The following is a 15,609-nucleotide window of genomic DNA, read 5'->3' as shown; positions in this document are numbered from 1 at the left end:
GACAAACTTTTGATCGTCGAATTTCGTGTAAAATTTGAAATAAGTCATTGATTGTAAAACCATATTGAAGAATTCATCTACCTTTCATTTCGCATTGTTTGAGCCATCCCAATCAAACTCCCCACCATATGATCCCATATCTAAATACTTGGGGAGTCCTTCTTTTATATATAAGTTACATTGGAAACATTTTCATATTCAGCAAGATAATTTCAAAAACTAGGAAAGACTTAGGCCGTTGAAATTACACAAAATATCAAGATCGTGTTTTTTTTTCCGTTTACTTTATTTTGGATTTAGTAAAGTAAGAAGTAAGTGTGAAAGTAAGAATCTATGTTTATAAAAGATTATGAGAAAATTTCGAAATAATAAAATAAAACCAACGGGCGAGATCTTCCCAAATCTTTCTCGCATACTTTCTAATGGTATCCTAGCGAATGCTCTGCGTAGAATAATTACGAAATATTTTTTAGAGTGAATTTTGTATTTTTGATGAATCTTATGGATCATTTTTTGCGAGTTTATTTATTTATTTATTTTGGCGATTAATCCCTGGAAGGCGTTAAATAATATCTGAAAATCGCATTTGTGTTTTAAATGCGTTTTTCTGAACCTATTGAAATAAAAATTTGACAAAAAAACTACACTTGTAATTAAAAAATCGATAACCACATTTAATATATTTAAGGCATTGCATTTTTTTGTTATCGCATTTCCGAAAGTACAGACTCATAGACAGTCAACCCCTTATTGGGTTTGGATCAAAAATTTGTTGGGTGTCTGAATTATAGATGTTAAATCTATGTGCCAAATTTTATTCTAGTTTTCTTCATTTTGTTGGGAGCGAAGAACCGGGGAGACGGACTCCCTCCGAATAAATTTTGCTCAAAATTTGATTGAAATCTACAAATTTGAAGAGAAGATCGTATACCAAATTCCATCCGACTAGCTCAAAGCGTTTTTGAGTTATCTTTGTCAAAGAGAGACAGACAAAATACCAAAAATGTGTTTTTCAATGTCAAAAGATGTGACATGAGATTCTACAGAATCAAATTTTTTGACGATTACAATACTTTTGCAATACTTTGTATGCGATAAAAAAAATGCAATAAAATACATATTTTCATTCTTTGAATAATTTCATTTATTGAAAGCAACCAACGATTTCTTATTTTGTTAGTTATACTTTGCAATAAACTAAAAATATCGATTGGACGGATGTTTGCAAACAACTAAGATAAAAATAGATATGACTTATTGCCTTCAAACACATTCCATGAGTGCATCTTAATTAGTAGACAAAATGATAAAAAATAAATTATATCGTCATTGCTTGAATACCATCACAAACAATATGACTCCTTTTCTGTTATGAAGATTACGTAATTCGTTAATATACAATGGAAAAAGAAAGAAATATTTTAAGGTCGAAACTTGGATCGCTCACCTACAGAGCACTGCTAATGGATTATTTGAAATCTCATTTTAGAATTCTGTAAGTAAGATGGGTATCTAATGTAATTTTTATAGATATGTATCTGTGTGTACACATTAAAAATAATAAAGTTTTCAACTTGATGGACTTGATCAACTTAAACAAAGTAAATAAATAAAAATCATCCACTCACTGATAATAATCTCTTATATTTAAACACTAATTTTACACTAATTATTTAATTTAACAATATTTTTTTAATTACTTCTCAGTAATAAAAAAACTTGGAATATTCATTCCACTGTTAAAAAGGGAATTATTTATTTGACTAGCGTTCTTGAAAAACTGTATATCAGAACATCAATGTTTTTTATATAGCTAAATAAATTCACACTTTTATGGAAATACATTTGCAATTAAAACAATCAAACCCGATAATATTTTCAATCAGCGTTAACATACTTTTAACATATGTGATGCATTCTTCTTTTCTTACATCACTCGTTTATAAGATACAATTTTTTTTAATGTTCATACAAATACACAATTAATAAATTTCAAAGCAACTTTTGTCATTCAATTTATATTTATAACTACAAAAATTTGAAAATGGCCTTTCAATACCAATATTAGATAAGCATCTTATATGTACTGATGGCGAGTTCGCAAATTGTACAGACTAAGTCTATGGCAAAGGATACCGACGTGCTCTGATTGGTTTAAGCCTTGGCATCTTTTTGGCAATGTTTTGCACTCATAATAGTGTAGTTTTCGCTTATTTGGCTCAAACCTTGAACCTTTCATTAGTTTTATGGAAGATACGAGTTGATATCAACACGATCTAATTTTTATTAATATAATTGGTTTCTCTAAATATTACTAGTAATACTGCTAATACTAATTAATAATAATAAATATTACTAATAATACTAGTAATATAAGTAACTAATGTTGTTTATGCATAGAAGTATAAAAACTAAATGAAAGCAATTACTCAACATATAATGCAGCAATTAAATAATTCTTATTTTTCTATGATTTTCGTACCTTTATTAGATAATTTATGCAGTCATTGAAACTTGTTGCTGAACGTTTGTTACTTTCCCATCAACTACATATGGAAAGATGATCACTTAATGCCCAAAACGTATAAATATGCAAGCTTTAACGGAATATGTGATTCCGTAGCTAGTTTTTTTAGTTATATCAAAATAATATTAAGAAGAAGCACACAAAAAAATATTTTTAATAAATTGCAATTTTTATATTTCCTGAATTCAGGTTTCCAGATTTGATCTTTTCTGCTGTATATGTGTGCCAGATAAATATTACATGTAAACCGTAAAAAATAGGGAAGTGGGGATAAATTCACAAATTTTATTTATTTTTATAAAAATATATTTCAGTATGGCATCTTTTTGGCAAAACATTGCCAAAAAGATGCCAAGGCTTAAACCAATCAGAACATGTCGGTATCCTTTGCCATAGACTTAGTCTGTACAATTTGCGAACTCGCGTACTGATGTACGAATATATTACTTTCACAATGCACTGGCGTGCTAAGAGAATGATACATTTCGATATCTTTCGTTATTGTAATTGCACTGCCATGCGATATTTTACTAATTTGAAAGTACTTCAAGTTTCAAACAACGCTGACGTGCTAAAAAAAACCCCCTGAAAGCAAGCTTTCAAAATTTAAGCTAAATTAATCGTATGTGTACTGCCGTACAGTCAGAAAACAAGTACTTTCGAAATAGTAATCAAAACGGAATCTTCACAAAATACCAAAATCATTACTCTTAACTAAATTATGCAATTCAAAATAACGAAAGTACTCCAACTCCTTTTATAACATAGTTTAGACACTTAGTTTCGTTTTGGTTTGGCATTAGCATACCAAATTTTTTCTTTCACAGGAATGTTGCCAAAACAATAATTATGAAGCACGCAATGTTATTTATCGCCACAAAATAAATTTTTGAGGCAAAAAAAAAAAAAAAAAAGACAACGGAAAGATACCATATCCAACAGATGTTTATGTTCAATTGATTTTTGCACTCCATGACTTTAATTTTTTTTAGACCTTTGCCTTAGATAGAAAATCTTAGATTTTTTTTTCCAGATTTCTATTCTTTTTTTAATTATTGGCTTTATTTTTTCTTTAAGAGATCAAATTATGCATTGGAAGCAATCGATCCCAGCAGTTGCCATCATTTTATGTTGACTGTAACGTATGAGCAAGTCTACTTCAATCAACAGAGAAAAGATTTTTGTGCAAAACGTTAATTTTATTAATTAATGGAAGTTCTCATCAATATTTATCATTCCGTACATTTGACGAATAGCCGCTGTAAATGAAAAAAAAAAAAAAAATGTAGATCTCACTAGCAATGAGAAAAGGTCATGACTCCTCCGCTATATAGGATTAAATTTAAAAAATTGCCTCTAACAGTCAAAGTTAATGAATTAAACACTGTTCACAATTTCATTGTACTCTTGAGAAGCCGATATACACCATGAGGAACTCTATAATACTCTACCTCTGGTGCAACACTTTCTTCAATTTCACTCATGTGGTCTAAATCACTACATTCTTTTAGAAAGTCTCTGTAAAAAGCTAAGTACTTGGGACCTCTTATTAACCTATTCCACAATGAATTCAATCTTCAAAACGCAATTTCTTTAGAATCACCAAGAGATTCTTTGGATCGTCCTTTAATGGCATACTAACTATATATCTACTTGTTTCATCTCTCGTATGCGCTTTCTCATAGCATGCTTCACAAATTTTTGTTTCTTTATTTATCACTAGCCGCCTTTGTCAGCCAGTCGATTCGCCAATCTTAATGCTGGTTAAAATTTTAATAATTAAATATTTTATGTAATTCCTACTTTAATAGCTCCTTCATCAAAATATTTTGAAACTTCAAATTTTGAACGTCATATGATTTACTCATAATATTATAAATACAATTTAATTACAAAAGCATACAACTAACCTAAAAATAATTCAAGTATGCATCCGTTGAAAATAGTTGTCAACAATCAGAACACAACGCACATGCATTAATTTTCAACGCCAGGTATGGCAACGCAAATGCATGAATTTTTTTTGCACCACTAACGCTATGCAGATTAGAAATTTTTAATTTCCTTTATTCTGTTTTATTTTAATTCAAAATTACTTCAGAATGAATTTGAAAGATCGATTAATTAACAATATTTAATTTTAAATGCATCAAACATTAAGAAAATAAACAGAATCGTTTGAAATAATCGGTCGAAAAATATTAAGCCGAAAAATATTAAAATGGGACCCCAGGTGCACATTCCTGACCTCCAAGATATACATGCACCAAATTTGGTCGCTGTAGGGTCAAACGGTGTGGACTGTAGAGCTCCAACAAACACACACATTGAGCATTATTATAAGTATGGATTTTGTTAGCCCCAGAACTCTCCGATTTTCAGAATTTCTTAAGATTCTCATTTAAATCATTTTTCTTAATTAAACCACTTGACAGGTAAGTATTTGGCGCCGATACTTCGACGATAGTGCTTGGGAAAAGTCCGAAAACGCAAAATATTTTAATCTGCAAAATTAAATTGGAATCTTATGCATATATTTGACCCGGTCTCAAATGCTCATAAAATGTCTCAGCACCTAATAAAATATCAATTTCACCTGGCATATTAAATATATTGTTACGAATCTGTGATGCGGCTTCCCAGCATAGTTTGTTCCATAGGAGGTCCCAGAGCTTGGCGACAAACTTGGCGATTATTTGGCAACTTGGCAACGAATTTGGCGACTTTGGCTCCAAAATAGATTATATCCGAAACATCGAGAATTTTCCCCATCCGTCCAGTAGGAACCCAGTTACGCCTCGAACGTTCCTGATTGATTGAGAGGCTTCTAGCCCCGCCTCCTGAGACCTATAAAAGGAGCAGCCTGCAGCTGCCGGGTTGTGGTGAACCAGAGAGTAGTCGGAAGCGACGGTGAAAAACTGGTCTTCCAGGGATTAGCAGAGCAGCGACGGAGTCAAGCTAGTGCTGAACTAAGCTGTGCGCTACTGTCTGCAGTAGAGTGTTGTTGTATGCTGCACGTCTCAGCTGAAGATAATCGTCTTCTGTGCTGTCCTGTGTGTCTTCGTGTAAATAAACGTCGTTGTTTTATTTTCTACTGCCGCCTGCTGATTGAGTGTTCTTTACACCATATAACTTCCACTATCCAAACGAACCCCGGGAAATTTCGTAACAATATCATCTGCTAAATGAATATTTTCCGATCCCTCAATTTTAGCCTCAACTAATTTAGATGGTAGAAATGGCTATATAATTTTTTTTACAACTAAAAATTCTCATTTTCTTTCAAAACTTTTCCCATTATTTGCTGTAGAAGTTTTAACTCTTCCTCTAATTGGCATCGATGAATCATTTAAACAAGAAACTACGATATTTAATTTATTTTTCTTAAGTTTCAACTTATCCTCGAATTTCTGATTCGACATGGTACCGCAATCTAATAACATTCTTATCAATTGAAAATTTCTTTATTCATCCTTTACGAAGCTCTTTACTCTACTTAATAAAATGCTTTAGTTTTAATTTGTCTGAATGAAATTGCTATGATTAATGTCTCAGCGCTGTCCATATGTGCATTCATAACTCTTTCCAGTTTCTTTTCGGGGTTGGTAACTATAGCCGTATCCTCTTGGCACCTATAATCCAGGCTTACATAGTGTTTACCAATAGATTACAGTTGAATTTTGACATGCAATCCCTTTGTTCATGAAACGTAGAAATACAGTTAAACAATAGATTTTTTACTTTTTAACAAACTGCTCAGTTACTGATTTATATTCATAACCTTTAAGGGTGCGCTTTCTTAGAACACATTTTGGAGGTTTTGAATCTGGCAGAAGTACTTTCGGTGCGTTGTTATACCCAATTTTGAGTGTTCACTGGTTCCTTCGAAGAGTTTACTTCCTATTAATGGCTTTCCATGTGACATTAAGTTTAAGTCTCATTCTTTCGCTAGCTCAAGTGATGCGTACCAGCCCTCATCTTGTTTAATACTTATATAGACTGCAGTCTTTTTATTTAGTGTTTGAAATATTTTTTCTGAAACGATTAATTGTTTTAGAGATTTGAAATAAAAATCTGTCTTGCTTTTAAATAATATTTAAAATTTATAGTAAGGCGAGAAGCAGATTGTTCATGCGATCGTTAATGCCTAGTGCCTTTCTAAAATTTTCCAAACAAACTTGGAAAAATTAGCTCAAATTCTCTTTATATTATCGACTTTACTACTTCATAACTATTAAGTTCGTTATCTTTAATGTATACAATAATTATTTTGGATGTCTGTGCACATAATAGATTTAAAAAGAATTCTCTTAAAAATTTTTCAGGCACATTTTTCGTTAAGAAAGTTATTTCAAGAGTTCAAAAAAAAAGAAAAATTCCCTCTGCTCCTGGTTTTTTGAAATTTTAATCCTTACATTTTTATGCTATTGATTAAAAAGAATCTTAAGAAGAATTCTGATTGTGGGTTTCGGTTTGCACAGCATTTTTGCTTTCATTTGAATTAGATTGAGATTTAGTCACTTCTACTTCAAGTTTTAATCTTCCTCATTTAGTATTTTCAATTTCAAAAGTTCTAATACTTGCTTTTTCAAGAAATTTTCTTTCATTCAGCGCCCTTTTAATGAAATCTTTCACAAATTCTTCGTTATCTTTAAATAATTTAGAGTATTTAATAAGATTTTTAAGTTTACTCACCTTAGCTTTGGTGGTCTACTATCCCACAGTTCCTCGGCAATCAGCCTTAGATCCTCCTTGAGGCAATTTTTAAAACCTTTCTCCAAATTTCACTATCGCCACAAAAATGAAAAATCGTGAAACTTATCCAAAATGGTAATCGATAATTCTGTAAATGTTGTAATGAGTGGTAATTTCTCCATCTACGGACCAACGTTTGATGTGATAGTCCAGTTAGGAGAAAAAAACAACATTTTTTTTCGCATTTTGATTTCTAATTCACAGTGCATAAATGCACTAGCTACACAGTCGACATAGCATCACTTATGTATGACGCTTCAGAGTTTACACTCTGTATTTCAGTATGTTTTGCACTGAGCATACGCTAACAAATGTATTCAACAAAGAAAGTCGATCTGTCTGAGCCGCTCGGAGATAGTTTAAAAGTATAACATATTTAACTCTTAATATATAACACATTAAGAAAGAAAATACTCACGGATAACTAATTAAAGAATTTAGTATGAGATGTGCAGTGGTCTAGTAACTTCAAGTTGAAAAAAAAAAAAAAATTGGTACAGAAAATTAAAAAAGCATTTCTTATACATAAATAAAGGGTATATTTTGAGATTAATACATTTTATATTCAGAATATTATTTATTAAACAATCAAATAAAAAAATTGCTACAAGAGGACATAAAAAACTTTTCAAAGAAAAAAAATGTATGGGGAGTTAGTAGAGGAATTAGAATATCATTTGTTAATCAAACAGGTAAAAAAATTGCTGCATGAAAGTAAACTCCAAATAGAAATTTCTAAAGAAGGAGAAGAAGAGAGGGGGGGGGGGAAAGGAAAGGAAAAATATGGTATGGGGAAGCAATACAGAATAGTTTTGTAGAAAGATAAAGTTTAGAGTAACTTTACTTTTTACTTTTATTACATCAGTATACAAATCGCTACAGAATATAAAGATATCATTACAGCTCGCAATTTTGCCGAAAGGCACAATGATAGATGTGATATTTTAGATTGCCAACGATAAGCACTTTCAATTTGCTGCAATAGATTTAAACAAATACCACTCTCAGACAACTATGGAATACCGCTCAAAATAATCCACTCCAACGTTTGACCGCTAAATTGAAAAAAAAAAAAAAAAAAAAAAAAAAAAAAAAAACAGAATTGAGACCTCACAGATTCTTTCAATTTGTCAGTCTTTCCAGTCTATTACGTCACTGATTCAAGGCTTTCCAGAAAATTTCAACAGTCGATATTTATTTCAGAAATCTTATAAATAGGAAGAAAAGAAAAATTTAATTATTTATAAATGTTTGTTTAATGTATATTATAATTTGTGTTTAACCTGCATGTACCGTTAATTTTTTTAAAACATGCAGAGATTGGAAATTTATAGAATTCAATATATTAAAAAATGAATGCATATGTTATTAAGTTTATTTTCGTTACATCATAATCTCATGAAAAATATAATTACGCAAACATCGCATACCTTTTAACTGCCTTTTATTTTACATTGTATTGAGTCACCCTTTCACTTTTTTATTTTATTAAGTGTCTCGTAAATCCTTTGAATTACAGCCCTGACAGCACAATATTGTTACGACACTTTCTTTATATTTTACGATATTTGGAAAATTGAACATAAGATGAACATCATGAAGATAGTATACAATATCGTACGCCAATAGGAGATGCATTGGATGGCGCCTATCATGTGGAAATCAAATAAACTTAAAAAAAATTATGCTGAATACTAACCAGAAATTAAAAAATTTGATCTGAACATGTATGAAAGATGTAATAAACACTAGAATAAAATTAGACCATAAAATTCAACATAAAATGGTAACCTTCAGAATTAAAATAAATGATGAAAACGATGAAAAATATGAAAGAACTTTATTATTAAAATAAAACAATAATTTGGCTAAATGTTTCTGTCGCAACCAAACACATTCATGTCTATCTGAAATACATTTCAAATCAATATTCATTTAAAAGAATGGAAAATTTCTCTTTTACAGAATAAAAACTCACATCGTATTGATAATTTTGCGATTTCATATTTTTACAAACATCCTGAGCTTATTTATGTATATAGTGATATTTCTAGTCGGATATTAATTCTGTATATTGAATCATGGATTACGCACAAAATGCAACGGCTGATACAATCAAGCTAAAACATATAAATCAGGATTAAAGCATTATCACATTAAGCTGTTTCTGAGCAGATATTCGAATTTCTTTCATTCAGATATTTTTTATTTTTTATTTTATATCAGTTTAATGAAAATATATTTCGGAAAAAAACATCAAAATGACATTTTCTACATCGCCCTTAAAATTGACACAAGGAGATTATTCTTGATACAGAGTACTATGACTGCAAATAATCTGAGGCCACGAAAATCAGTTGCTACTTTTCGAGAAAACCCATGATTTTTTTTTAGATTTTTTTTTTTTTGTTATTACTTTTTCGCTGCTGTACACAATAGAAATTTTTCTAATATTTTTGAAAATTTCTACTTTTAGTTGGCAACAAATGCTAGTATTAGTCAAAAATAAATAAAATATTTTTTTATTGAAAAGTGCTTAAATAGCAAGATACTTTTTATACTTATTTCTAAGATAAATATCAGTTAAGCCACAGATTCTTCAATTAATCATTTCTTTTTTGATTAAGCAATTCTTTGTTATGTCTACAAACTGTAGCGTTGTAAATCTCGTTATTTGGTCCTTCATGAATTCTGGTAGCGCCATCTATTGCCTCGAAAGCATTACGCAGTAAAAAAGGGACAAATTATCTAGACGTTGGCACACTCCATGTTTGCAAGTTAATGTTGTATTAACTTCGAAGTTTGAATTCTGGCATTTTAGCACATTTTTCTTTTTACAGGTATTTTAATTGAATATATTTTTCATCACTATATTGCTTTGTATAAGAAATTTGCTGAATTTTATAAATCTCATTTTTCAACGTTGATTTTATGACTGACATTCTTTTTCCTGCTAATCGCATTTTAATCATTATATTACTTGTTTCAATAATAGAGTTAAATAATGTACTAAATTTATGAAGAAATATGATATTTATCTATTTGTTAAGTAAATTAAGTAAGTTTGTAGTCTCATTACTTACTTCCGCTTTTAGTTGAAGTATGGCAGAATTGGATTACGTTGCAATTAATTTTTCGATATGCAACAACTATTTCTTTTTGTTTTCTTTTAATTTATATATTTTAAGATCCATTGTAAGGATATCTGAGCATTTAGCATCCATTGATGTTATCTTTGAATTTAAAATGAATTTATTTCTAATATATCAAAAGTCTTGACTTACCATCTTGTATATTTTTAATGCTTTTGTACAACTACATCTTTTATAAAATATTTGATATAACATAGCGTGGTGCTATGATACATCTCTCATTTACTGAAAATGTGTAATCTAAGTTAAGAGCTATTTACATAAATTTTAACTTAATTTCAATCTAGCAAGAACAAAATCGCACATTTTAACTTTTTATGATTTTTATATGAAATCTGCCAATTCCTGTATTGTGAAATAATAAATAGGAGAATAAATTATTTCTTGAAAAACAGAAGTTTTGTATACAATCGCAGAGGTTATTCAAAATTATTTTTAAAACATTTTATAATTTGTTATAGAAGTTTTTTTTTTTTTTTTTTTCTATCTACAGCAAACTGTTGTGAAAAAAAAATTAATTGAATTTTCATTTTATAATTTTATACTCCACTGCTACAAAGTTTCTAAAATCACTTTATTAATCGTTTCTTTGTTTAAATAAATAGGATGTTCTTAAAAAAAAGCTAAGTGAAATATCATCTAAAAAAATATGTGCAAATTATCATTAAATAATATAATCTTTTATTCTTAAAATTTAAAATGAAGCTTTATTCGTCATCTTTTAATAGTATATGTTTATTTAACACATTCTCAAGATAAGTTTTTTTTATTTGTAAATTTTATTTTAAATATAATTGGTCACCTTTTATTTCTTTCAGTTCAAGGATAATTAAAGATTTCATTTAAAATGTTAAATATGTATATAAGTTTGTATTATTGTTCATATTTTTTTAAATCTTAATATTTCAATGTATGTATGAATATTTTATTTTTAAATACATATTTTAACCACTTAGACAGGAAGATCTCGCAATTCATTTTCTTCTTAACTTTTTTGAAAGGAGTTTGTTAATTATTATTTATTAAATAATAACAAGTTTAGATTTAAATTATAATAAGTAATCCAATATGTTAGAAATTCTTAATTGAAAAAACATAAACCAGTATTTTATATTGTGGATATATTTCTTCAGCAATCGTGTTATTTCTTTTTGATCAAGAAAAATTGGCAATAATTTTTTTTTTACTATAAAATAAAAGTGTTAAAATTCTATTCTAAAATGAAATTGTTAAAGTAATCCGTATGTGCTTTCAATTTTTCAGAATTATGTGTGTTTTATTCAGTATTGTATTTCATGTAATTTTCTTAGGTTGTCGCTATGTGTTTTTTGTGTATATACAGTTTCAAAATTTGATAAATTCAACTCGAAAATATATTCATCAGCATAAACTTCTCCTAAAAATTCCTTTGAAAACCTGCAGAATTATTTTAACAATATAATGTTTTTATTGTTATAAATAGAAAAAATATTTTTATCATAAGAACCACTGTAAAATAAATTATAAGTAGCTTTATAGTTAGACAGTATGAGACTTTGGTAAGTAAGACAATAAGTGGGACTATTATAAATATTTTTTAGAAATCTAACAGAAATATTTATTTTTAATTTAGTTCCGAGCTGTTTGACACAGCATTGATTTTATTGATGCATATCTTTTTTTTCAAATCACTGATAGATAATATAACTGCATAGACACATAGTAATACTATCTATGTACTTAAAAGCAATTTTAAAATCTTTGTTGGACCTATCTACAATTGAGGATTAATGATATTTTGTTCAGTCTGGCATCTTAGTTACATCATTTTATCTATGATTTTTTTAAAAATTCTTTTATGTGATATTGGAAGAATCTTGCATATATTCTGTTGGTATATCATGGGTTTCAAATATTTTTTTCTTTCACCATTTTTGGTTTTATAAAAATAGAGCAAGACACTACTTTGTCTTCATATCATCCGAGAGACTTATTCCTTCCTCTGTTTCAATGAGCCTGTCTCATTTGTATTTAATTTTCAGAATGAATTAAATGATTTATTCATCAAAATCAGCATTTTTCTTTAGAACTTTTTCTGCAGATTTAGAAATCTTTAATTTTAAACCAGTATTTAAAAAGAATGGAGTGTGAAAATATTAAATGTATTTCAAAATTACCCTAAGAGGAATGCTTTCTAATTTTATAATAGAATAGAATATAGCAGGAATATTAACATTTAAAAAATATTTTTATAAATTTTATTAAATTAATTTTATAGAAAAACAGGGATATAATTAAAAATAAATATGCAATCAGGAATAAATACATTTTATTTAAAATTGATTTTACAAAATGTTATAGAAAAAATTTTCATCTTATATTTTCCAAAATTAAAAGGTAATATTAGAGTTGTACAGTAACACCAATTATTGCATTATATATACTGTTTGCATGTATTTTATATATATAAATTGCAATCAACTAAAGTTTGTTCACTTTTATATGTCAATTATATTTTCTTAAATACAGTTTTTGAAAGATATCTTAAAAATTTATATAGTTGCTATAGAAACCTGTAATTGTAATAAAGGTTTAATTGTATTTAATTTGTCAAATAATAATAATAATATTTAAGCAGTGTAGACATAGAATTAAATTTTAAACATTTCTCTTCTTTCCAGTTCTTCTCAACTATGACTGATAATCTGCAGGATATTTATACTCTTCAAATTAGACGACATGGAAACCCAAACAGTGCATCACCATATTGTGAAGCATGTAAAAATGGTTATCTCCATGTTAACAGTTTACAAGTCCGTCAATTTACACAAACTGGTAAATTGCCAGGTGTTTGTAAATCTTGCAACATGGCCTTTTTAAAGATATGTAGGGTACAAATACGACATTTGACTCAGAGTGAACATCAGCCCCATGTTTGTCCTAAATGTAAAAAATCATTTACACATGCTGGAAATTACAAGAAACACATGCTTTTACATGAAAAAGAAGCTGAAAATCCAGGGGGTTTAAATGGACTTAAATCAAATCATCCTAAGCCTCCTTTCAAATGTCAAAAATGTGATAGAAATTTCCTGAAATATGGAAGTTTTATCAAACATTGCATTAATCATGATATGAAACATGTCTGTGAAATATGTGAAAAGGTTTTTAATACAAAACAACTTTTGAAAGGTCACATGTATTCACATAAGATAGAGCAACACTGTTATGTATGTAAATTATGTAAAATCACTTTTAATGTTCCTGGCCAACTTGAAGAACATTTAATGAAACATGAAAAACAGAAAGCCAAAAGTGCCCAAGAATTAGATATGGAACAAGTTGAAAAACCTGAGTCTTTGCAGATTCCAGATAATGAATTCCAGGTTCCAAAAGCAGTTTGTGAACAGATTATTAAAACTGAGTCAGAACGTATTCCCAATATAGAATCGGAACATGTTCCTAATATGGAATCAGAACATGTTCCTAATATGGAATCGGAACATGCTCCTAATATGGAATCGGAACATGCTCCTAATATGGAATCGGAACAGGTTGCAGAAACAGAATCAGTGCAAGTCGAAGAACAAGACTCAGAAGATAGTGACAAATTCAAGCATTATTGCTCTGTTTGTCAAAAGGGCTTTATTAATTTGGGAGCTCTAAAAAATCACTTTACTTTACACACCGGTAATTTGCGTTATGAATGTAAGAAGTGCAATAGAAAATTTCTGCATGCTTTTAATTTAAAAAAACATTCAAAGACTCATTTAAAATATCGTTTCTGTTGTCAGGTATGCAATAAGGTTTTTAGAGGTACCAAACAGTTTAAAGCTCATTCTTTAACCCACAAACGGAAAAAGGAAGTCCCAGGTAAATAAATCTGGATATTCAGAAGGGAAACATTACTGTATTTGATGCTTTTCCATTGGAACAGATTAGGATTTGCCAAGTATAAATGCTGACTTTAATAAATATGATAGTTACCTAAATGTTTGCAAATATGCTATGCTCTTCTCTCTGATGCCACATTGTTGGGGAGGGGGGCGAATCTTGCATATATCTGCACATTTAAAATATATTTAATGTAATGAAAAATGTCCTTTATATTAATATATTATATGGATTTTTTTTTGTCTGTAATAGTCTTCCTTCTCTATCTATGCAAACAACTATGTCAGCACTTATTTGCCTTCCAGAAGCTATAGCTTATTTTAATATTTCCCCCCTTATGTATTAAAATATTATTTCAGTATAATAGATGAAATTCACTGTGAATATTATGAATTGTACTTGTCATGTTAATTTGAGATTTGTTCTTATGCAATAAATCTCTTCTTTCTTTCTTTCTTTCTTTTTTTCTTTTTTTTGTTGATTGATAAATTGTTCATGAATTTTTAAAATAAATCCGTGGTAATTCTGTTGAAGGTAAATTATACTTGAGACTTTGGTTATAGTATTTTGTGTGAAAATACATTTGCTTATTAAATGCATGTATCAGATTTTTAGCTATGTTTTACACGGAACTAATTATTCTTCGATTAAAGTATAAATAATAGAATGTACTGATAAAATGACTAAGTTATTGAAACTTAACAGAACCATCTTTAGGTTATTTTTAAATATGATGTTGATGAATAGAAAATATAATGGAATGCAATTTCAACATTAAAAAAAAAATCATATCTCGTGAAAGATATTTCCACCTTTATCTTTTTATTTTATTTTATGAATATATTACTTTTATTGTAAAAGTAATGTATTAATGAAATGTTTTTTTTAATGAATTATCCTAATTGTTGTATATCAGTTTCTAAAATTTAATTTCATAAATGTTTTACTTTTCTTATGAAGCATCCTTTTAAGTGGTTTTAATAAAAGAGGATTTAGGATTATATTTAATCATAATGAAGGCTTTCCAAAATTAGATTTGTTTGATTTTAAACTGCATTGTTTTGTAACCAGAGGAATATTTTGTTTGTATTGTTGTGTCAATATTTTACATTGATATTGTAAAATTCATAATGTAAAAAGCTATGATCAACTTCCATTGAAGAAATTATATTTTTTCAAAATGTTGGTAATGATATCCATTTTATTTATCTGATTGTTTAATTTATATTTATTTTACTGAATTTTTTCACTATAAATGAATTTTGAGTGTATTGTTTTCTATTTTGGATTACAAATGAAAGT

At 28.6% G+C, this 15,609-nt stretch overlaps 1 protein-coding gene across 1 annotated transcript; it reads left to right on the top strand.

The window, feature by feature from the left end:
- The first annotated feature begins 9,880 nt into the window (after positions 1-9,880).
- Positions 9,881-15,113, top strand: LOC129969106 (zinc finger protein 431-like). Its single transcript, XM_056083516.1, has 2 exons — positions 9,881-10,122; positions 13,095-15,113. The coding sequence occupies exon 2, from the start codon at positions 13,107-13,109 to the stop codon at positions 14,292-14,294; it is 1,188 nt and encodes a 395-aa protein (XP_055939491.1). The 5' UTR covers positions 9,881-10,122; positions 13,095-13,106; the 3' UTR covers positions 14,295-15,113.
- Positions 15,114-15,609: the final 496 nt, after the last annotated feature.

Source organism: Argiope bruennichi, chromosome 5, assembly GCF_947563725.1.
Source record: "Argiope bruennichi chromosome 5, qqArgBrue1.1, whole genome shotgun sequence".
Taxonomy (NCBI): Eukaryota; Metazoa; Arthropoda; class Arachnida; order Araneae; family Araneidae; genus Argiope; species Argiope bruennichi.
This window is presented reverse-complemented; position numbering and strand designations above follow the sequence as displayed.

Coding starts and splice junctions, on each gene's coding strand:
- LOC129969106 (XM_056083516.1), top strand. CDS start 13,107: ATGACTGATAATCTGCAGGATATTTATACTCTTCAAATTAGACGACAT.